At 41.4% G+C, this 22546-nt stretch overlaps 4 protein-coding genes and 1 pseudogene across 4 annotated transcripts; 3 read left to right on the top strand and 2 right to left on the bottom strand.

The window, feature by feature from the left end:
• Nucleotides 1-4468: 4468 nt before the first annotated feature.
• On the bottom strand, nt 4469-5881 carry LOC114148924 (olfactory receptor 11A1-like). Its single transcript, XM_028024436.1, has 2 exons — nt 5870-5881; nt 4469-5485 (listed from the first exon to the last, which is right to left on the bottom strand). The coding sequence occupies exons 1-2, from the start codon at nt 5879-5881 to the stop codon at nt 4469-4471; spliced, it is 1029 nt and encodes a 342-aa protein (XP_027880237.1).
• A 2320-nt stretch (nt 5882-8201) lies between these two features.
• LOC114148919 (olfactory receptor 6N2-like) lies at nt 8202-9424 on the top strand. The gene is made up of 2 exons (XM_028024433.1): nt 8202-8215; nt 8473-9424. Exon 2 carries the CDS (start codon nt 8474-8476, stop codon nt 9422-9424), a length of 951 nt encoding a protein of 316 aa, XP_027880234.1. The 5' UTR covers nt 8202-8215; nt 8473.
• A 3039-nt stretch (nt 9425-12463) lies between these two features.
• On the bottom strand, nt 12464-14349 carry LOC114148914 (piggyBac transposable element-derived protein 4-like). The gene is made up of 2 exons (XM_028024428.1): nt 14073-14349; nt 12464-13980 (listed from the first exon to the last, which is right to left on the bottom strand). Exons 1-2 carry the CDS (start codon nt 14233-14235, stop codon nt 12464-12466), a joined length of 1680 nt encoding a protein of 559 aa, XP_027880229.1. The 5' UTR covers nt 14236-14349.
• A 911-nt stretch (nt 14350-15260) lies between these two features.
• LOC114148579 (olfactory receptor 11A1-like) lies at nt 15261-16214 on the top strand. The gene has a single exon (XM_028023955.1). It carries the CDS (start codon nt 15261-15263, stop codon nt 16212-16214), a length of 954 nt encoding a protein of 317 aa, XP_027879756.1.
• Nucleotides 16215-19823: 3609 nt separating this feature from the next.
• LOC114148633 (olfactory receptor 52E4-like) lies at nt 19824-20771 on the top strand (annotated as a pseudogene).
• The last annotated feature ends 1775 nt before the right edge of the window (nt 20772-22546 follow it).

The raw sequence follows: 22546 nt of genomic DNA, 5'->3' as shown, positions 1-22546 counted from the left end.
CTCCCAGGTATTTGTAATCCTCCACCTCCTCCACCACCACTTCCCCTTTGACCTTTAGTGGCCGTGAAGGTATCTTCTTCCTTCTGAAGTCAATCACCATCTCTCTGGTCTTACTAATGTTGAGCCTCAGGTGATTCTGGTCAGACCACTCCACAAAGCTGTCCACCAGTGTCCTGTACTCCCCCTCCCCTCCATCCCCTATACACCCGACAACCGCTGAGTCATCAGAAAACTTCTGTAGGTGACATGACTCAGAGTTGTACTGGAAGTCAGTGGTGTACAAGGTGAAGAGAAAGGGAGAAAGCACAGTTCCCAGTGGAGCTCCTACGTCACTGACCACCACATCAGACAGGACACTGCCCAGATGGACAAACTGTGGCCTGCCTGTCAAGTAGTCAGTCACCCAGGAGATCACTGAGTCGTTGACACCCATCCTCCGCAGCTTCTCACCCAGCAGCAGAGGCTGGATGGTGTTGAAGGCACTGGAGAAATCAAAGAATGTGATTCTCACAGTGTCTCCTCCACCATCCAGGTGCGACAGTGCTCGTTGCAGCAGGAAGATGACGGCATCGTCAACTCCTAAGTGGGGCTGGTAGGCAAATTGCAGGGGGTCTAGAAACGTCCTCACCCAAGGCCTCAGCTGGGCCAGGACCAGTCTCTCCATGACCTTCATCACATGAGATGTGAGAGCAACTGGTCTGTAGTCCTCTGGGTCTGCTGGCCTTGGCTTCTTGGGAACAGGAACCACATGTGATGTCTTCCACGGCAGCGGGACTCTCTCCAGCCTCAAGCTCAGGTTGTACATGTGTGCCAGTACAGGGACCAGCTGGATGAAGCAGGTCTTCAAGATCCGTGGTGTAATGCCATCGGGTCCTGCAGCCTTCCCCTGGTGTAATCGCTCCAACTGTCTCTCAACCTGGCCTGTAGTCACCATTAGCTGGGGGTAGGTGTTGTTGTCTGCAGTGGAGATGGGGGACGAGAGGGGGTGGATGGGGGGCTGAAGGAGAGGTGGTGTGCTGGAGAATGCCGGTAGGTGGATTGAACAACTTGGGGCAGTGTGGATGTGTGGGGGGCTGGTGGTGGTATGGGAGTAGCAGGAGGTGAGCTGAACCTGTTGAAAAACTGGTTGAACTGGTTTGCTCTGTCCCGGCCCCCAGGTATCTGTGTGTCCTTCCCCTTCAATCCAGCGATGTTCTTCATTCCTTTCCACACATCTCTCACACTGTTCTGCTCGAGTTTGGACTCAAGCTTCCTCCTGTAGTTGTCCTTGCATGTCCTCAGTGTCTCTCTGAGTTCACGCTGGACTCTCCTCTGCTCCTCCTCATCTCCTGACCTGAAAGCCGTCTTCTTTTTCTTTAAAAGTGCCTTCAGGTCACTGGTAATCCAGGGTTTATTGTTGGAGAAGCAGTGCACGGTCCGGGCTGGCATGACAGTGTCCTCACAGAATCTGATGTATTCAGTGATGCAGTCAGACATGTTGTCGATGTCCTCCCCATGAGGCTCACAGAGCACATCCCAGTCTGTCGACCCAAAGCAGTCCTGCAGTGCCTCAGCTGCCTCCTGTGTCCACCTCCTCACCGTCCTGATGCGCACAGGCTGCCTACTCACTAAAGGGACATACTTGGGAGTCATCCTTACCAAGATGTGGTCCGACCTGCCAAGGGGGGGCAGGGCTGTGGCGCTGTATGCATCTTTGGCATTAGCATACAGGAGATCCAGGAGTTTGGTTTCCCTGGTGGGACAGTCAACATACTGCTGGAAGTTGTGTAGCGCTTTGTCCAATGAGGCATGGTTAAAGTCACCTGTGATGACCATGAAGGCGTCCGGGTGTTGAGTCTGTAGTTTGGCTGCAGTAGCGCTGATGACGTCACAGGCCACCGCTGCATCAGCTGATGGGGGAATGTAAACAGCGATCAAAATGGCGGACGTAAACTCCCTCGGTAAATAATACGGCCGTGTTCCCACAGCCAGAAGTTCAATGTCCGGGCTACAAATCTGTTCTTTCTCGTTAACATGACTGGGATTACACCACCTCTCACTCACATGAAGTGCAATCCCGCCGCCCTTCTTCTTCCGACTCTTGGAATGGTCCCTATCCCCCCGCACCAAGGAAAATCCAGGAACCTCCACGCTGCGGTCTGGAATAAGCGAGTGTAGCCAGGTTTCCGTGAAGCAGAAGATACTGCACTCCCAGTACTCCTTCTGGGTCCTAACCAGCGCCGTGATTTCATCTGTCTTATTCCCCAAAGACCTCACGTTCCCCACAATAATCGCCGGTATCGCCGGTTTGTGCCGTCTCCTCTTCCCCCTCCGTTTAGCTCCAGACCTGCAGCCCCGTCGTCTCCTCCATAGCTCCTTTGGGACCACAGGCCCGTCTCCGGGCAGCAGCAGAGGCTTACACAGCGCAATCAGCTTTTCACGCTTGTAAACAATGCCCCTGCTCCGTTCAGCGAGGTTCTCCGTAACAATCATGCCTCTACTCCGTAGAGAACAGCGACAGAACCGACAGAACCACATCCAGCCATTGTGGAAGCTTAACTGATGATCTATGGGTTCTTTAAGCAAATATACACAGATTAACACACACACGACGGAAGCTGCGTCTGCAGGCAGCCAGCTGAACCGGCGCCATTTTGGAAAAAAAAATATATATATAATAATATAAAATATAATTATAATACTCTGGGGGAAACCCTGGATAGGTAATCACTTTGTATTCAAACTTATGTTTAACAGATGGAAATACACAGATAGCTATAGATGTTGTATTGTATTAATCAAGACTGATGCTTGTTGCTGTGACAAAATACAAAAGCATTTCATTCTGGTTAAGAGTCTAATTTGAAAACATCGTAAAAAAAAACCACACCAGTACCGTATTTTCCGCATTATAAGGCGCATAGAATAGACGCTACAGTAGAGGCTGGGGTTACGTTATGCATCCATCAGATAGGTCAGTCAAACTTTATTAATAAATTACAAACCAGCGTTCTGAAAACTCTGTTCATTCCTAAAATAAATAAACAGCTGTTTTATTATTTTCCCCGAGGTAAAGTAAGTGACGTGGTATTTTTGTGACACAGTTTATCTTTTAACAACAGCAAGGTATAACATATAGTGGAGGGGAACTTTTCCTCGATTCAATAAACACGTAAAAAACAGTCTGATACTGTTACGGTAAATCAAACGTTAGTTAAATCACAATATATCCACTTCCGCACCATTGATTGGTTCATGTTAAATTCTCTGGCTGCTGCTCTGTTCCCGTGTTCTGCTGACTGACTGATCGCCTTGAGCTTAAACTCTGCGTCGTAAGCGTGTCTCTTAATAGGAGCCATTTTGGGGTCTTTACACAAAACCCAGCATGCACCACGCGCTTCTTCTTCTACGGGGGAAAATGAAGTCGGTGGCTGCTTACTGTAGCTGTGAGACCTGTTGTGGCTCAATATTGGTCCATATATAAGGCGCACCGGATTATAAGGCGCACTTTTGGCTTTTGAGAAAATTGAAGGTTTTTAGGCTCGTGAGAAAATTGAAGGCCTTATAGTGCAGAAAATACGGTAACCTCCATTTTACATTTATGCACAAACTAGTTTACTGTGTACTGTTCTTAAAACAAACTCTCATTAAAAATGTATTTACAGTTAAAATAATCATTTTAAAACAAAGTAACATGAATGTTGTTTGGTAAAAATAAGAGGCCACTTAAAATGATCAGTTTCTCTGATTTTACTTTTTATAAGATTATGTTTGAGTAAAATGAACATTGTTTTTTACTCTATGAACTACTGACAACATTTCTCTGAAATTCCAAACAAATATTTAGTTTATTGGCAGAAAATGAGAAATGGTCAAAATAAAGACAAAGATGCAGTGATTCCAGACCTCAAATAATTTAAAGAAAACAAGTTCATATTCATATAGAAAAAAACAACATTAATGTTTTAACTCAGAAATCAATATTTGGTGGAAGAACCAGGAGGTTTTCAATGGGGGTCAGTGCAGTGTGCTCTTCATGTTTTCCAGAGCTGGATAAATACAAAATGTTTAATATTTAGTTTTGGCAGTAAATATACAACTAAACCTTTCATAAAACATTGATAAATAAGATCACGTCAGTGACAAGCTTTATTAACGAAGATCTGCGCAGCATTTTGAATGTATATTTTTGTAAAAACACACATAGGCACAAGGACCTTCTTTAGCTTCACAGAATAACCATTTATTATGAAAAGAAAATATAATTAATAATAACAGTAGTACATCCTGTCTTAAATTACACAGGCTTTAAAACAAGCCTGAGGAAAACTAGTTAAGACTATCATTATTGTAGATAAGGTAAATGAATGTGAGAAACACACAAAACTGACCAAATTCCACGTTTACCTCTAATAATTAAAAAGTTTTCAAAAATAATTCTTTCCAGGGACAGAAAAAAGACAAAAACGACCGAAGTTTAAACAAGCTGTCACTTTCTTCTGGTGTGACAGAGCAACCGCTTCAGGTGTTTATAAATTTCTCCCACTTTCAGTCCATATATGACTGGATTAAAAAGAGGATTATACATTATTATCTGCAATGTCATTATGAAACGTACAGTTGTTGAAGTATCAGATTGTAACCTAACAATAATCATGTCACAAGTGAGCAAACAGGAGTAGTTGATTAAAACCAGCAGGTGAGGTAAACACGTCTGTGCTGCTTTTTTCTTCACATCCCCACCGCTCCTACAGGCCACTATCAGTATCATTGTGTAAGTGAAGAGGATGAAAAACATCGGAAGAAGGCTGATGTTGAATAGAACCACTAAGCCGTAGATCACTATCGCTCTTGAAGCCACGCAGAAAAGATAATTCACTGAATTGTTGCAAAAAATGCCTTTCAAAGTAAAGCTACAGAGATTCGAATGAGCAAACAGAACAGTGGTCACAGCCACATGGCAGGCAGGAACGAACCAAGATAAAACGAGGAGAACAGCCACTTTTCTTTTTCTCATAATGGTTGGATATTGCAGAGGTTTACATATGGACACATATCTGTCATAAGCCATTGCAGCCAACAGTAAAAATTCAGAACCACTTAATGAATAGAACAAAAACATCTGAAAGATACAAGCTACATAAGCTATGATCTGTTTTTCAGATATAAAGTCGATCAAAAGCTTCGGGTAGACCACGGTGCTGAAAAGCATGGAGTTCATCAGCAGAGCAGCAATGAAAACATACATGGGCTCATGGAGGTTTCTGTGGATCACAATCAGGCAAAACACTGTGGAATTGCTGGACAGGATCAGAACATAACTTGTAAACATGAAGACAAAATAGACATATCTGTATTTTTCAATCTCTAAGTGACCGTCAAGAGTGATGTAAGTGACATTCATTGCAGTAGGCAACGTAGTTACGAAAACAGAAATGAAAAAGTGAGACAGACTAATAGTTTTAAAGCGGTGTGTGGGAGAAGAGACGTCTTCTTTGTTGGTAAACTGTTTGAGACACGGCGACCTTTTAAAGAGACTTCTTTATCCACCGTGGATTTCAGACACTATTCCTTGAAGACATGTTGGCATGGCAGCAACTTCTGACAAGTTTAAGGGAAGTGTGCGGAGTAGTGGCTCAAATTGCATACGCATTACTTTTACAGTAAAGTCGGCTTCCATTAATCACAATTATTTTTTAATTTGTCATAAAACAAACATCAAATTGTCTGCTAAGTGTAGACATTTAACGGCGCTGACAGTTTACATCTACTAGCCTATCTGTTCTAATTTGTTTATGTGCTTTGTGTTTTTAACTTGCAGCTCTATCCACCTTATTCAAAGCCCCCATGAAGCTTTGCGTGATTTGTGGGCACGACTTCCGCCACAAACCGGAACCGCCATTTGTTTACATGTTAGCAACTCGCTAACCGGCTTTTGTCAGAGCTTTTACGCCATAAAATATGTGGGCATCAGCTATAAAAGCTTAAATGTGGCAATATTGTTTTACTGCTACTATTAAGAGAGGATAATTTAATGTTAACTTTGGACAAAACATTTGGCTCTTTCCTCCTTAATCTTCCGGATCCTCAGCAGGCGGCGGCGTGCTGCTAAAGTGAAAACAACAACGAAGCGTGTTGACGTCACAGATCACAGAGTTTAATTCCATACAAAGCAACGCATGAATCAATCAACAAAGCTGCTGAGTAACAGAGATATGCATTGTTTATCTTATACAAACAAAGACAGACAAGGGAAAGACAGACAAAAACGAAACAAAGACGAACAAAAAAGCAAAGACGCGTCTTTGGAGAGAGCCGATGTAAAAAAAGGCAAAATGTTGGCTGCTCTCTGTATTTTTTCTCCTGACACGTAATCTTATAGTAAGGAGGTGTTTTTCTATTTAATTTATGCACTCAACGCGTTCCTCCTGTTGACCAACTGGAAACTCCCTTAAGCACTCAGAGAAACTTGGAACTCCCGTTAATTTACGGCAAAGATCAAAGGGCCATCTGGCTTCTGGCGAAACAACAGAGCGGATCGCTGGCCCTGACCCCCCCCCGTGGCTCCCACGGTCATTCTGAGTACAGAACGACCAGAGATAAAATCTCACAGATACCTGTGAAATCTATCCAGTGCTTCTGCCCTGCCGGGAATGCTAATTTTATGGCTTCGTGGCCTCAGCAGGGAGGCCCCACATGTCTGAATGCCTGCTCATCTGCTCAATCCCAAATGCTCGACACAAAGCTGTTCCAAATAAGAGTGTTGAATATACCTTTTACACATGTCGTAAGATTAACTGCACTGAAAATAATCATTTTTCCTTAACACTACCTACAGCTAATGCGGGGAGTGATGGCGACTTGAAGAAATGGCCGCATTTCTTCAAGTTGCACTAGCATATGTAGCTACTTCACTGACTCAGTTGCTTTGGACGCAGATGCGGGTTTTCTTCTGTTGCTTTTTGTCCACACAATGAAATGAAGCACAAAAAGCATTTTGGGTTCTCTCTTCAAGTTTAGAATTTTTAGCCAAATTCTTTTTGTTTGCTTATCTGTCGGTAGGCAATGAAAACTACCGCTTTTGCATTGGGAGCATGTTCAAAACACACTTGCTGCTGCAGCCACAAACTAAACTTGGTCTGATTATTAGAGTACAGCCACGAACAGCACAACAGTTACCAGAGCTGCACAAAGGGCATCTTCCGACACTTTCCAGTGGCAAGTTGCTCTCTATAACAGGTTAATGTGTGATTCGGTTCGGTTCTAGTCCAGTGGGGAGATTCTCCGTCTTACGGTCTGGAGCGCAACAGCTGCGGTCATTTCTCTGCTGATTTGCAGCGACAGTCAGCAACGGAGAACCTCGAGGTTCTGGTTCTGATAGACTAAATAATGTCAGATATTTTATTTTGTCTTATAAAAAATGGCATCCAAGCATGCTGGCAGCTCACTATCTACACACAACACATCCACCGTAAATGGCACACCAGGTCCAAAATGAAACCACGCTCCCGATCACTGCCACACACTCTAACGGCCAGGAACAGCCAGCCGGAACCCCGGGGCCACTTTGGCCAATGAAGGGTTGGCCTTCGCAGTCAGGACTCATGATCCAAAAGTCCAAACAATCCTGGGAGAACCGGAGTCCCCACAAAGCCTGAAGCCACATGGCTTGCTCCTCCTCCTCCTCCTCTAACCCCCAACTCCTATCAGAGAACAGAGGTATGAAAAGACCCCAAAAGACTTTTCCATAAGTTGTGGGGTTTCTCCTTATCCTAAAGCCGAACAGAATCATAGAAACGTTTATTGGTAATGTTTGTGTTTGGTGTTCAATGCTTGTGTGCGAGTTTGGAGTGGCACTGTGGAGGAACCCATGTCGGGGCTGGTGTGAAGAGGTGAGATCCAGAGTTTAGATTGTTGGGACTGTTTGTGTCTGTTTCTGTCTGGACTCTTTCTGGCCCGTCTCCAGATGGGGTCGGGATCGGCGTCTCGTCCTGGTTGGCGTTCAGATTCAGGTGTTTGTCAGATGCACTCTTGCTATTGCAACTAAATACATCTTGTATCAGCTTGTACTTTCCAATGATGTCAGTTATTAGTATTATATGTGCATATGTTGTTGTGGTTTCTTGAACTCTGACTCCCACGGGTCAGAGTTCAAGGGTCTTGACTTTCTCTATCCTTATTTTTCTTCCCTACTCTTATCTCCTTTCTTTTTAAACCTTTTCCTTTTTTCTATTTTATTTGTGTCCATTACATTTCAAATAAACCGAACAATTTTTTAAAATAAAGTTTTATGTACAAATCAAGTAGCAAAAGCCGTAATTCTCCGCTTGTGAAAGTAAATCTGTTGGGCCTGATGGACGATGTTGTTGACTGATGAACTGGACCTCCAGAGACGAGCTGTCTAGAGGTTTATAACATGCTGAAGCAACCATATAAAATTTTATCACAGGCTCAGTGTGCGTCATTTCAAGCAGCCGACTCAGAGTGCACTACCATGAACAATGAAATGAATGCTACCTACATTTTTCTGGATGGGTATGTGGAAATGAGCAAATACAAATATGCTTACTTTTTTCTGATGTTCTCTGCCTACATCCTAATCATATGCAGTAATTTGACTATCGTGTACCTCATCTGGGCTAACAAAAACCTCCATGAACCAATGTATGTCTTCATTGCTGCTTTGCTGGTGAATTGTGTCTTTTACAGTAGCACCACTTACCCGAAGCTTTTGATTGACCTCTTGTCCGAAAAGCAGAGAATAACCTACGAAGCCTGCCTTCTTCAGTTTTATTTCTTTTACTTCGTGGGTCCGGCAGAGTTCTTTCTGCTAGCGGTCATGTCTTATGATCGGTACGTGTCTATATGCAAGCCCCTGCTTTATCCAACAATTATGACAAACACCACGGTCACCGTTTTCCTGGTTTTCTCCTGGTTTGTTCCTGCTTGTCACGCATCAATTCCACTAATAATGCTCAGCAGCACCAAAGTTAAACTCTGTAGCTTTAACATCAGAGGGATATTTTGTAACAACGCAGTCTACACGCTTCAGTGCGTGATGCCGAGATCTCTCGCTATATTCGGTGTGTTTGCCATTCTAGATATTGTAATACTTCCTATACTTTTCATCCTGTTCTCCTACACAAAGATCCTGATCATTTCTTACAGAAGCAGCAAAGAGGTCAGGAGGAAAGCGGCCGAGACCTGCCTGCCCCACTTGTTGGTGTTGTTCAGCCTGACTTTGTTGAGCATATACGACATATGCATTGTGCGCGTGGAATCGGACTTTTCAAAAACGGCGCGTTTAATCATGACGCTGCAAATTGTTCTGTATCACCCTTTGTTTAATCCGTTTATATACGGGTTCAAAATGAAGGAAATTTACAAACATCTGAAGCGGTTGTTCTGGCAGGCAAAAGTTGTCTTGAGTAAAAATCAGCAGTGATTATAGGCAGGCAGTCAATACTTCTGATATGCAAAATATGTTTTATCTAATGTCGTTTAAAGTTTTACGGTTATTACTGTGTCTACGTATCTGATGCATGTCAATATTATAAGTGTGCAACGGCTAAAGATTATAAGTAAAATCACTAAATTAGCCCATGTGTACAATGTATTGATTTGTAAATGTTTTTTCTATTATCCTTTACAGAATAAAATTTCCCAAACTATTTTTATTTTGTTATTTATGCCTCCTTACTCTAAAACCTGTTCTTCTGTTTGTAATTTCCAATAGTCTGAGAGATGATCAGCCAGTGTTGGTCATGAATTAAAAATGTACACAATCTCAATTAGAGGTGCGACTAGTAGTGGACCATAGATCATATTAAATTACATTTAAGATGAAGCAATCCTTTAAGTTTACTAGATAAAATAACGCACGTCACGATGTCAGTGTTTTGGTTTGTTGTCGTTCAATAGGTTCAGTTATCTTCCAGATAAAGGTTTTATTTCTTGCTTGCATGTATCAGCTCAATCTCCTTCCTGTTAATGTAACTCATGTTTTTCACCTGAGTCTCCTGATCAGTTCTTCCCTCCCCCTGTCCAGCATAGTATTTTAGTTAGAGTCATGGCTTTTGCAGGATTCTTGCACATCTTATGTCTGTTATTTGGTCAAGTCTCTGAAATGAATCTACGCTATGCCACGCTGCCGTTCGCATTTTGGCTCACTTTTATTTCCTTCGCCACCAGGCCTGAAAAGACATGCTTAAATATTGTCTGCACTTTTTAATCGAGTTAATTGCAGGGTTCTAGTTACCTGCATTGTAAGTGAAAACCATATGTCAATGTTTTTAATTCAGGAACTTTTGCTGCAAAAGTACTAAATAATTAAGACAAGTGAGCTCAAAAATAAATATGTTTTGCTTTTAACCTGTTACTTAGGTTATTCAACCATGAGACTGGTGAGAATATACTCGTTCGGCTTTCAAGTGTTTTAGGAAGCCTTGATCATTCGTGGAACTTCGTTGAAAAAAATACTTCTTTAGAAATGCAAACTGTAGATGTTGACATTTGCGTTGGGGACAACCCCCTCCAAAAAACACATGCAACACAAACCCACAATCAAAACATGTATATAAAAAACAGCCATCTTCCCACATCTGCCTCCTGGCGTGCATTCTGTTAAAGTTTTAAATCGAAGGAATCCAAGTAAATAAGATAAAGTCCAGACTGTGGTGTGAAGAAAGATTCTAATCGAATGGACTCACACAGGAAGGCACCTAAAATATTGTAAAGAAACTGGCAGGGGCATGCCGTGGTGGCGGAGAGGTTAGCGCGACCCACATTCAGGCAAAAACGTAGCCTCGACGCGGCTGTCGCGGGTTCGACTCCCGGACCCGACGATATTTACCACATGTCTCCCCCTCTCTCCTTCCCCCTTTCCTGTCAGCCTACTTTGAAAAAAGGGACACTAGAGCCCACAAAAAAGACCCCTTGTGGGGCGATAAAAAGAAAAAAAGAAAAGAAACTGGCAGTAGTTCTCAAAAATAAGGTATATTAGGAAGAGTGACCAACTGCAGCTTATTAGCATTAAACTAGGACTACCAAAGATTCCCAAAATGGGAATCTTCGTCCAGGTACCAGAGAGGGGCCAGTTTGGCCCTCCGAGAGAGGGTGTGAAGAGGCGCCTTTGTTATGTAAATAAGGCCATTACTGACGCACCACAAGAGGGGGGCAAAGCTGAACTCTGCATTCCAAAAGAAGGGTCATTGAACACTTCAGGCTCAGGACAATGTTTGAGGTTCCAATGTTGTGAGTAAAATAAAATACAGTATAAAATATGAATATAAATCTAAATATAAAATATAAAGTGCAGGACTGACAGTAAAATAGAAGTCCACCCGTCTCTCCTGCACCCCAATGCATGCCTGATAAAGCACATGTGCATTCAGTGCTGCCATGTCAATCATGTTTGCCAGGTTTGCTGACCAGCTGTCACATAGTGATGGAACCTTGGTCACCCCCCGCAAGATTATGACTGAAATAAATGCCATTAGTTCTTGTGAACTAAATAGGTGAAGCAGTCACCTATTTATCCTCCACAGCACAAAAGGCTGCATGCAAATTTGCATGTGCAAAGTCTCCCAGATTTCTTTTGCTTACACTTTTTGCATGATTTTTTTGAGGTGGATCAACACAATTAATTTGGTTAGTTTATTTCTAAACTGTCATTTTATACCCTCTTAGCTTTATTTCAAAGAGAAACATTACTAATTTCTTTTAGAAAAACCTTTGCATACTTTTTGAAACAGATTGTATGTTTTGCAAACTCTATGTACATTTGGCAAAATGACCTGGATAATGCAACACAACATCATGGATCAGCTGCAAAAGGTCACATCTCTCCAAAAACACTTCATGTATGCTTCAAAACTAGACTGACTAGTCGTAGGTATCATAGATACCCACCCCCAACATGGACTATTCACATCCCTACCTTCTGGCCTGACGGTCAACGACCACATGTACAATAGAACAATAGAAGAATAGAAGAATGGATGAAGCCAGTCTGGGGAGAAATCGAAAACCTGGCCCTCTCCTAGTGCTAATCAATTTAAATTTCATGTTATTTCTTTATTTTATTTTATCTACAACTTCAAGTTGTAGATAGTCTCTATTCTCTATGCTGCAAAAGCGAAGTAATTTCCCTGCTTATATAATATAAAGATTGTATATATGTTATATTTAGCTTAGTTTTATTTTAGCAAAAAAGCACAATGAATTATTTTTAATATTTTAAATGGAGAATTAGAAATTTTACAGACAGGTACCAGATGTATTTGTGTCTAAGTCAAGAGGTCAAGAGGCTTTTTAGTTTGCAAGAAGCAGGATGGAGAAGAGGATACAGAAGATATACAAAAAAATATACAAAAGAACAACTGTTATTTGTTTGAATGCTTTTTATTTTTGTCATTAATAACAATAAAAAAAATACAAGAAATAAAACAATTCCGCAATTATTTGCAATAGGCACAGTGGCATTTCAGCCCTCATTCTGTGCACTGTCTGCACTGTCGGCACACATCTGGCACTGCCAGTTCATGGGCTTGCTGCATTTGCCACATGCGTATTTGAAGCAGTCAACGCATCTCCTATTTGTACTATTTTTAATGCATCGACGGTTGATTTGGCACTTCGCCCTTTTGCCTGGGCTGGGTGTGGCAGGTTGTTGGCAAAGCAGTTGCTCCTTGCACGCCTTCTTCTCACTCACATGAGAGTTAGCCAACTCTTTTGCGAGCTCCACCAGGAAGTCCACCCGTCTCTCCTGCACCCCAGTGCATGCCTGATACAGCACATGCGCATTCAGTGCTGCCATGTCAATCATGTTGTAGAACACGGCAACTGGCCACCTCCGTGTTCCTGCACGCACGCTGTACTCCCGCACCATTTTGTCCATCACATCCACACCGCACTTTGCTTTGTTATATTGTTTGATGGTCTTTCTTCTGGTGGTATCCTCAGTCTCAACCACGCTGTGCATGCTGCTGAGAATGTAAACGACCTTCTTCCTTTTGGGCACATACACAGTCAGCGTGGCATCAGATGTTGAAAACACCTGAGTGGTGAATTCAGTGCGATCCTTACGTTTAGTGGATTGTGGAATTTCCCTGCGACACTTGTTGACTGTGCCGAGGATGGTGGTTTTCCGGCTACGCAGTCGTTGCACAAGTGACAGTGATGTGAAGAAATTGTCCGTGGTTACAGTTCTGCCCTTGTCCATGAACGGTTCCATCAGCCTCATCACTACAGTCTCGGACAGTCTCTCCCCGCTGGGACGACTGGGGTCCTTGCCAAGATATGGGAAGACATTGCAGATGTACTTTGATTTCAAGTCGCAAGCCACCCAAAACTTGATGCCAAACTTGTCCGGTTTTGTTGCTATGTATTGAAGGAAACAGCAGCGGGTTTTAGTGGGGAAAAGCTGTTCATCAACAGTGATGTGTCGACCAGGGCTGTAGGATGAGATGCAGTTAGCGGCAAACGATTCCCAAAGATCAGAGATTGCAGCGAATCTGTTGGTCTCCGCTCGCTCACGGCGTGTAAACATGTCATCAAAGCGTAGGTGTCGCATGATGTTTTGGAAGCGGTTTCGGGCCATAGTTGAAATGATCATTGGGTTTCCCAGGTTTGCTGACCAGCTGTCACATAGTGATGGAACCTTGGTCACCCCCCGCAAGATAATGACTGAAATAAATGCCATTAGTTCCGGGAGATCCATGAACCAATCCTGCTGCTCCTGACTTGCATGTTGGGTGGTCCACTGTTGAATGGTACGAAGCATCTCCAGAGTAATAAAACAGAGGAAGCTCTGAAGGCGACTCCGGATGCTTCGACTGGCCTTAGCGCTTGGCTCTCCATCTTTGGCGTACGGCTCAATTGGAGTGAAATGGAGATGTGTCCCCACTTGTTCCTGCCGCCACACTGTACCATCCTTCGTGGTCTCTGTCGGCTCACTCCCCGAACGAGCTCTCTTTTTTGGTAGCGGGAGAGTCTCCTCATCTGCAAGAAAAACAATTTCAAATCAACTTTTTGTTTCTTTCTAAATAACAAAATAGTCAGGAAAATAAAATAAGCAGGTTGAGAAAACTAACCTGAAGAGAGCTCAGAGTCCGAATCCGGTTGAGCGTCTAGGTCTTCTTTGTCTATGACTTCTTCATCTATATCTTCTCCTTCTGAATCCCAAGGCTTGGAATTCTGCATAAGTAATTCCAAAGCCTCTTCAGCATTCATCAGCTTCTGTGTCCTCTTCGCCATCTTGATTCTTGCAAACTAAAAAGCTGAGTGAATGTCCAGATATTTATACTCCACAGCACAAAAGGCAGCATGCAAATTTGCATGTGCAAAGTCTCCCAGATCTGGGAACCACCAGAAGTAGTTATTTTCAAAATTTCTATCCTGTTCCAAGGACAATCAGCGTGAAAGTTGATGTAGTGAGTTTGGCTCTCCTCCCCCCTGCTCATCTACAGGGATGCTAATTAGACCATTCAGAGTCGTCAGTTTGGCCACATTTGGATGCTAATAACCCAGTTTGGCCCTCTCTCGGTAGCTCTAGGAAGATACCCAATCTGGCCCCTCTTGGTAGAGATAGGAATTTCTCAAAATCCTGGTAATCCTAGGTACAGAGACCTAAAACAGGTCATCATGAAAGGAGCTCAAAATAGGCAAAACTGAGCAGGTGAAATTTCATTGTCTATAATTGTGTGCAATAAATATAAAGGCCGTGTTCGTTTAGGCCTAACTTGATTAAAAGGAAGCACACTAGGTAACCTTTAAAAAAACCTTCGCTTCGTCTTTTGCCTCCACTTATGTCCAACGTAGCCTAGCTGTAGCCTTCCTGAGTTATTCTGTTCTCTTAAGATCACAGGTCAACTCAGACATACTACTGCAAACCACATTCATATCATCACATTTCAGCTGTGATTATATGATGCAAGTTTAATGGTAGTTGGACAAAAGTAGAAGAAAACCCACGTACCGAATAACCTGGGCACAAACTGTTCAACAGAATTCACTATGAATATGGCGACCATAGTTACTATTTGCGGAGTAGTGATAACTTTAAGAAAACCTTTAGCCTCCAAGGATGAACTTGGTAAGCTGCAGCAATATTTTTGAGCTAATGAGTCCCATGGAGAATAACGTGAATGTAATAAAAACTTCTGTGCACTAAGACCAACTGCTTTGCACATTTTGAGAGCAAACAGACGACAAACACACTTTCAAATTCCTTTCGATTTTTAAAAGTGAAACCATTGCCATTTTCTGTTCATGATGTTATCATGTTTGTGTACAGCATATTTATGGATGGTGAAGTTAATGAAACGTATTTAACTCTAGACGGACATGTAGAGTTGTATAAATACAGGTATCTGTATTTTGTTGTCACACTGACTGTGTATATTTTTATTGTTATTTCTAACCTGACCATTGTGTATGTTATATGGACGCATGAAAACCTCCATGAGCCCATGTACGTTTTCATCGCCGCTTTGCTTCTGAACTCTGTTGTTTTCAGCACTAACATCTATCCCAAACTGCTGTCAGATTTTCTATCTGAGAAACAGATTATATCATATTCAGCTTGTTATGTGCAGTTTTTTCTCTACTATTGTTTGGGCGCTTCAGAGTTTTCACTGCTGGCAGCAATGGCCTACGATCGTTACGTGTCGATATGTAAACCTTTACAATATGCAACAATAATGGGGAGAAACACGGTTAGTATTTACTTGAGTTTAGCTTGGCTGGTGCCTGCTTGTCTGATTGCAGTTATGGTAATACTGAATGTGAATGTAAAGCTCTGTAAATATAATATAAATGGAATTTTATGTAATAATTCAATCTACGGTCTCCACTGTGTAGACTCGAAGGTGCAAACTGTGTTTGGTGCTGTTGTGCTGGTCTTGACTCTGTTGTTTCCTCTGCTTTTCATCGTTTTTACTTACAGCAGAATATTGATCATGTCCTATCGTAGCTCTAAAGAAGTCAGAAAGAAAGCTGCTCAGACCTGCTCGCCCCACTTGCTGGTGCTGATCAGTTTCTCCTGTTTGTGTGCGTTTGATGTCATCATAGCTCGACTGGGATCCAACCTTACAAACTTAATCCGTTTAATAATGACTCTACAGGCAGTTTTGTATCATCCTCTATTTAATCCAATCATATATGGTTTAAAAATGAAGGAGATATCTAAACAACTGAGAAGGTTGTTTTCTAAAGCTAAAGTAATGCACTTCTAAAGTTTATCATTATACCAACGTGAGATTGTTTGACACTTTCTTATACATTTGTATTGTTATGCAAAATAAGTAAATGTGCTATGATTTACAAAAACCTTTTTATGAAAAGCAATCTTATCTAACTAATGTAAGTTTTCTGGTTCAAGTTTGCATAGCTTCTTTCTTAAGTTTGTCGTGTCGGAAAAAAACTAAGGTTGAAATACACAAAAATTATAAACAACATGAACAGAAATAAACATATAAGTCAGTTATAGCTGGCCTCATGTATAACGTAAATGTGACTGGCACAAGAGAAAGAACTGTACAGTGTCTTAAAATAATTGACTTTTGAATTAAAGCCATTTTTCCCCATTAAAAACCTCTGACTACATTGTTTTTATGTCAATGGTGTATTCCTGCTCAAGCATGAGTATAAATTTAATTCCAATTGATACTTGCTTACTGGCTCAATAAAGCTATACTGATAAAGTCTACATGTTACAGGTTAACTGTGTTTTCACTGCTTTAATACCTCAGATAAATCAGATTAAACAGTTGTCTCTCAATGGACGTTATGTACCACGTTGGGAGTTTTTATTGTGTTCGACGTAAATTTTATATACGTATAAATCGTCTGCACACAGAAATGCTAGGTATGAACGCATGAATAGGAAATGCATGCTCACGTAAAGCTACAAAGACACTTGGCACTTTCAACTTCCACTTACAATTAATCAAATACTCAAACCAACGACTCCAAAACAGTCATGCAGACGAGTCACTAAAAGTCACAGCAACGTGGTGATATTCGTTTCACGAATGCCGGCCGCTAAAGGCAGCCTGTTCATTTCAATAAAGCACTAACTTTAAATTAAATTTAGCAAAAATATCTGCATTTCGACTGACCACAGAACTGCACTAATGGAAACAAGCTAATTTTGACAAAACACTCACAATTTTTGATATAAAGTCGTCGCGTTAGGATGAGGCGGGTTTTTTCAGCCTTCTTGAAATAAATGCATTTAGCAAACCTACAATGGACACACTTTTTTCTGCAGATGATATGTTTTGTTTTTTGGATTTTTTTTAGGTTTTGTTGGCTCTAGTGGCCTTTATTTGATAGCTAATTGACAGGAAAGTGGGTAAAGAGAGAAGGGAAAGACATGCGGCAAAGGTCGCCAGGCCGGGAATAGAACCTGCGACGGCCGCGTCGAGGACTAAGGGCTCCATATATGGGTTGTGCTTAACCCCCGCGCCACCACAGCACACTGTTTTTGTTGTTCTTTTTTAGAAAATGTGTAGCTGGCTCCCCCGGAGCTCACAGCATCGCACACTACAATTTCCCCAAAATGCCGCCTACGTCAACGTCTCCTCTGACGTTGGCATATGGTGAGCACTATCATCATCTGCCAAACAGAGTTGTAGAAACTCATTCAAAAAAATCCACTTCCTAAGTTTTGTTCTGGGTACAAATGAGAAGAGGCTTCTGCTACGTCTTTAGCTTCTTTGAATATATCTCAAGTACAACTTGTACCAGTCACTGCCATGATTTTCGTTTTGCACGTAGGCCAACATTGTTCCTCCAGGATGCCGTCCGTCTTCTTAGGGTAAGCCGAATACCTGCATAGCAAACTTTATTCTTCTGGACTGGACGCCTTGCCTGGACTTCCACACCTGGATTTCTCACCTGGATATTTGGGACATCATCCAGGAACAGCCAGCGACCCAGGAGATGTGTGAGTACGTATTATCCCTCTGCTTCCAGGTCGGGGAGGCACCTTCCAGGAAAACATGGCAAGTTGATATATTCCCCTGCAAAAAATAATATCAGAACATACTTGTCATCTAATACAGTGGTATGTTGGGGACCACTGTATTAGTGGTATGTTGACCAATGGGCTCTTTGCACCTGCTGCGCTGATGTCACAACCGCATGCGCAAATGCGGTGCTTTGAGTTACCATGACAGCTAGAAAAGACAAAGTCCTATTTCAGACGCAAATAAAACAATACTATGAACATTGCTGTCTTCCTAATATAATGGGCTTTTAAGTTTTCATGGATTTCCAAGCGATCCTGAATTAAGAAGACGGTGGTTTGTAAATATTCGTGGCTACCAGTTAAAGCTAACGCCGCACAGCAAAGTTTACAGCCTTCACTTCACTCCGGATCAGCTTCTTCAGCCTAAAGCAGAAGGTAAAGGAGCCTCCTGTGTTATTTCCATGGAATCACTTCTGTATTCAACCTGAAAGAGAGTTTATGGGAACCAGAGAGCAGACCAGAGCCAGACAGCCGAACTACTGATCCGCCTGTACAAACCGCTGTAAACACCGTCCTGCTTCACAAGAAGCATGCGAAACTAATAAAGGAAATAACACGGAGACCTTAAGGAACACGGCCATATTTATCTAAAAGCAACAACTCTGAACCTGAACCGTCAGCTGAACTAGAACTCCGACACCAGAGCTGCTCTACTGTTAAGTTATGGGCTTGTTGTTCCTCAGGCTTCAGAAGCAAAAAGCCTGAACCGTAAAATCCCCGTTACTTGGTCTCTGACACTGACGACAATAAATGTACGTAATATACTTGAAAACAATGTAAAAACATTGTCCGTTGGAATGGATGAAAAATGTTTAGATACTTAAATAGCACATTTTTACAAGACAGATGTCACAGAATATTGCCTACTAGCATAAGCTAAAGCTAATGTTAGCCACAAAGTTTAAAGAAAGTAAAACTCACCTTCGTATCTGTGTATAAGGAGGCAAACATCTTAAAACCTTTCTCCAGCTTATTGTTGGAGCTTTGGATCGATGTACATCATTAACTGTTACCTTGAACAAGCCCTGCAAATATCCAGTGTAAAGAGCCTTTTTCAATAGATCGGAAACAATTGAGCCGCTTTTCCCCGAACGCAGAAGCTGAGGTGCAAAGAGCCCATTGGCACATTTCCACGATTAGGCTAAGCTAGCTGCTAACGTTCGCTGAAATGTTGTATAACATGCTGTTAATAAGCCCTATACGGGTTTTTCGTCAACTCAAGCGAAGATAAGTGTTGAAGTTTGCAGCCGCACACTCGGCATGTTTTATGCTTTGATCATAATTAAGAAGAAGACCCTACTGACACGCCACCTTCATTCCTTGGTCACAGCAATGCTTCACCATGCTGTCCTTTGATGTCATTTACATCTGTCCTGACAAACTTTCTGTTTGTCTGTTTTCTGTTTTACTTTTTTATGTGTGGAAATAATTTGAAGAATTGAAACGTAGTTTTCGTTACTTCGTCTGAAGTATTTTGTGTATTTAAGTTGATGTTGCAAACCTGATCTGACCCTGGCTATTGTTCACTTTTAGGTTTAGATACGACACGTTGAAACAAACGATGGTTCCCAATAGAAGAGCTTTAATATTCGATGTAAATGTCACCGCCCTGTTAGAAGGAAACTTTGTGGGAGTTTTAATGAGTTCCATTGTGACCAAAGGAATAAAATAAAAGATTTCAACGCCCTAAGAGCAGCTTCTCTATAGCTGTTGGGAAGGAACAATCAATACATATGTTTGAATCTCCTTGTTATTCTGAAGGAGGAACTATTGCTACTCTTTGATTGTTTTAGCTGTTTATGATATTATTATGTCTTTGTGAAACACATTTATGGATGGTGAAGTTAATGAAACTTATATAACCCTTGAAGGACATGTAGAGTTGGACAAATTCAGATATCTTTATTTTGCAGTCATGCTAGCAGCGTATGTTTGTATCGTCGTCTGTAACCTGACCATTGTGTATGTTATATGGACGCATGAAAACCTCCATGAGCCCATGTACGTTTTCATCGCCGCTTTGCTTCTGAACTCTGTTGTTTTCAGCACTAACATCTATCCCAAACTGCTGTCAGATTTTCTATCTGAGAAACAGATTATATCATATTCAGCTTGTTATGTGCAGTATTTTCTCTTTTATTCTCTAAGCGGCTCAGAGTTTTTACTGCTGGCAGCAATGGCCTACGATCGTTACGTGTCGATATGTAAACCTTTACAATATGCAACAATAATGGGGAGAAACACGGTTAGTATTTACTTGAGTTTGGCTTGGCTGGTGCCTGCCAGTGTGACTGGTGTGCAGGTGATACTGAGCTCCAACATTAAACTGTGTAGACTGAATTTGGATGGGGTCTTGTGTAACAATTCAATCTACCATATGTACTGTGTAAGCTCAAAAGTCCACATTGTATTTGGTGCTCTTTCTGTGGCTTTCATTGCTCTTTTCTCCCTGATTTTCATCGTTTTTACTTACAGCAGAATATTGATCATATCCTATCGTAGCTCTAAAGAAGTCAGAAAGAAAGCTGCTCAGACCTGCTCGCCCCACTTGCTGGTGCTGATCAGTTTCTCCTGTTTGTGTGCGTTTGATGTCATCATAGCTCGACTGGGATCCAACCTTACAAACTTAATCCGTTTAATAATGACTTTACAGGCAGTTTTGTATCATCCTCTATTTAATCCAATCATATATGGTTTAAAAATGAAGGAGATATCAAAGCAACTGAAAAGGTTGTTTAATCAAACTAAAGCTCAATAATGACAAAGTTGATGTATTGATCTTAGTCTATCATCTGACACTTATTGTTAGTATTCCTAACGTTTTTTAAGTTAATATTAAAATGTTAAGATGTACATGTATAGTTTAAGGGAAGTGTGTGTGAATTTTACAAATGGCTGACAAAAACAACAGTAACACACATTTGCTTAACCAGAGAATCTTGAAGACCGTCCATCTCCTGTTGAACGTTTTCATGATTGGTCCCAAGTTCCTAGTATTACGCTTTCTGTCTTTGAATTAAACGCGTTTTCCAAATGTGTTTGATGTTTGATTGTTGCTCCAGAACAGCTTTGAATACATGTTGCCGTGCACAAGCTTGTAAAGTGATCGCAGGCCAGATAAAGCAGCAAAACGCTAAAAAGGTGAAACAAGAGTAGTCAGTGGAAGGAGGCTTGGAACATACATGGAGTTTAAATGCTAACAACGTCAACGGTATGGACATCAACGTCTACCAAAATGACTCGTGGTGCAGTCCCCAACCCCTAACAATATAGTTCAATAAACATAAGAAGAAAGGTTTAAAAAATACTAATATATTTTATTAGATTGTATTTTTTTTGTTCATATACTGTATTTGTTGTGGGTTGCTGCTTCCTCCAAACCTCTCCAGGTTCTAGTTTGGTATCCAGCTGATCTTTTAAACCATGTCAGTTTATTTCTGCATCCACGTCAGTAATCTGACGTGCCGGATTACTTTACGTTCAAGGCAACCTCACAATGGACTTGTTTATTTTATGATGAGCCAAGATGAACACACACACACACAACTATATGATGTTGAAATAAAGGTCTAATGTCCAGAGTAGCCCGCCTGTTACCTCGGAGGAGAAGCAATACTGACCAGCGAAGTTCAATTATGTAATTTAGATTTGGATGGAAGATTCTGTAACAATGGCATTTTTACCCTTCACTGTGTGAAATCCAGAGCACTTACAATATTTGGGATTGTTTCCTTGCTAAATCTTGCAATGATTCCTGTGCTGTTGACAATTTTTACATATCCAAAGGTTTTAATAATCTCTTATAACAGTGCTAAAGCATTTAGAAGAACGGCTGTTGAGACGTGCGAGCCGCATCTGCTGGTTTTAATCAACTTCACCTCTTTGTCTACATACGACGTGGTCACGGCTTGAGTGGAGTCAAGATTTCCAAAACCTGTTCGCTTCATCATGACTTTGCAGTTACTTGTTTCAACCTTTGTTGAATCCATTTAAACAATTCTAAATGGATTACATTTCTTCATTTTTGGCTTGAAAACGAAGGAAATTTCTAGACATTTAAAAATGTTGCTCTCTTTGTCCAAAATCTATGAATTATGCATCTCTGTGAATGTAACATCTCCGCCTGTGATGATTCCTGAGGTGAAATCCTACTTTTTTTTTGTTTTAAATGTAAGAAATGTTTTACATTAAGACATTTGAAATTCAATAAACTTGTATATAATTGTATCAAAGCTGTTGTTGTGATGTTTTCTTGCTTTTTGTTTTGGTAAGTTTATAGTTTATAACAATATTATATTTGGTTTTGCTCTAAAAATGACACAGAACATATGTAAGAGAAGTGATATGTTTTTCTCCAGTAATAATGTGATAAGAAGTCGTATCCTAAGAATGATTACTGAGCTTTGAGTGGGAATATGTTTTGCCTGAGCCGGTAGTTTTTTTTTTAAACCAGTGAGTTACAGTGTTGTTTTTTTTTTACTGCTTTCTTGTTTTCCATTCCCAACATCGTGCTTCGTCCATGGTTTGTGTTTT

The sequence above is a fragment of the Xiphophorus couchianus genome, chromosome 7 (assembly GCF_001444195.1).
Source record: "Xiphophorus couchianus chromosome 7, X_couchianus-1.0, whole genome shotgun sequence".
Lineage (NCBI taxonomy): Eukaryota > Metazoa > Chordata > Actinopteri > Cyprinodontiformes > Poeciliidae > Xiphophorus > Xiphophorus couchianus.
This window is presented reverse-complemented; position numbering and strand designations above follow the sequence as displayed.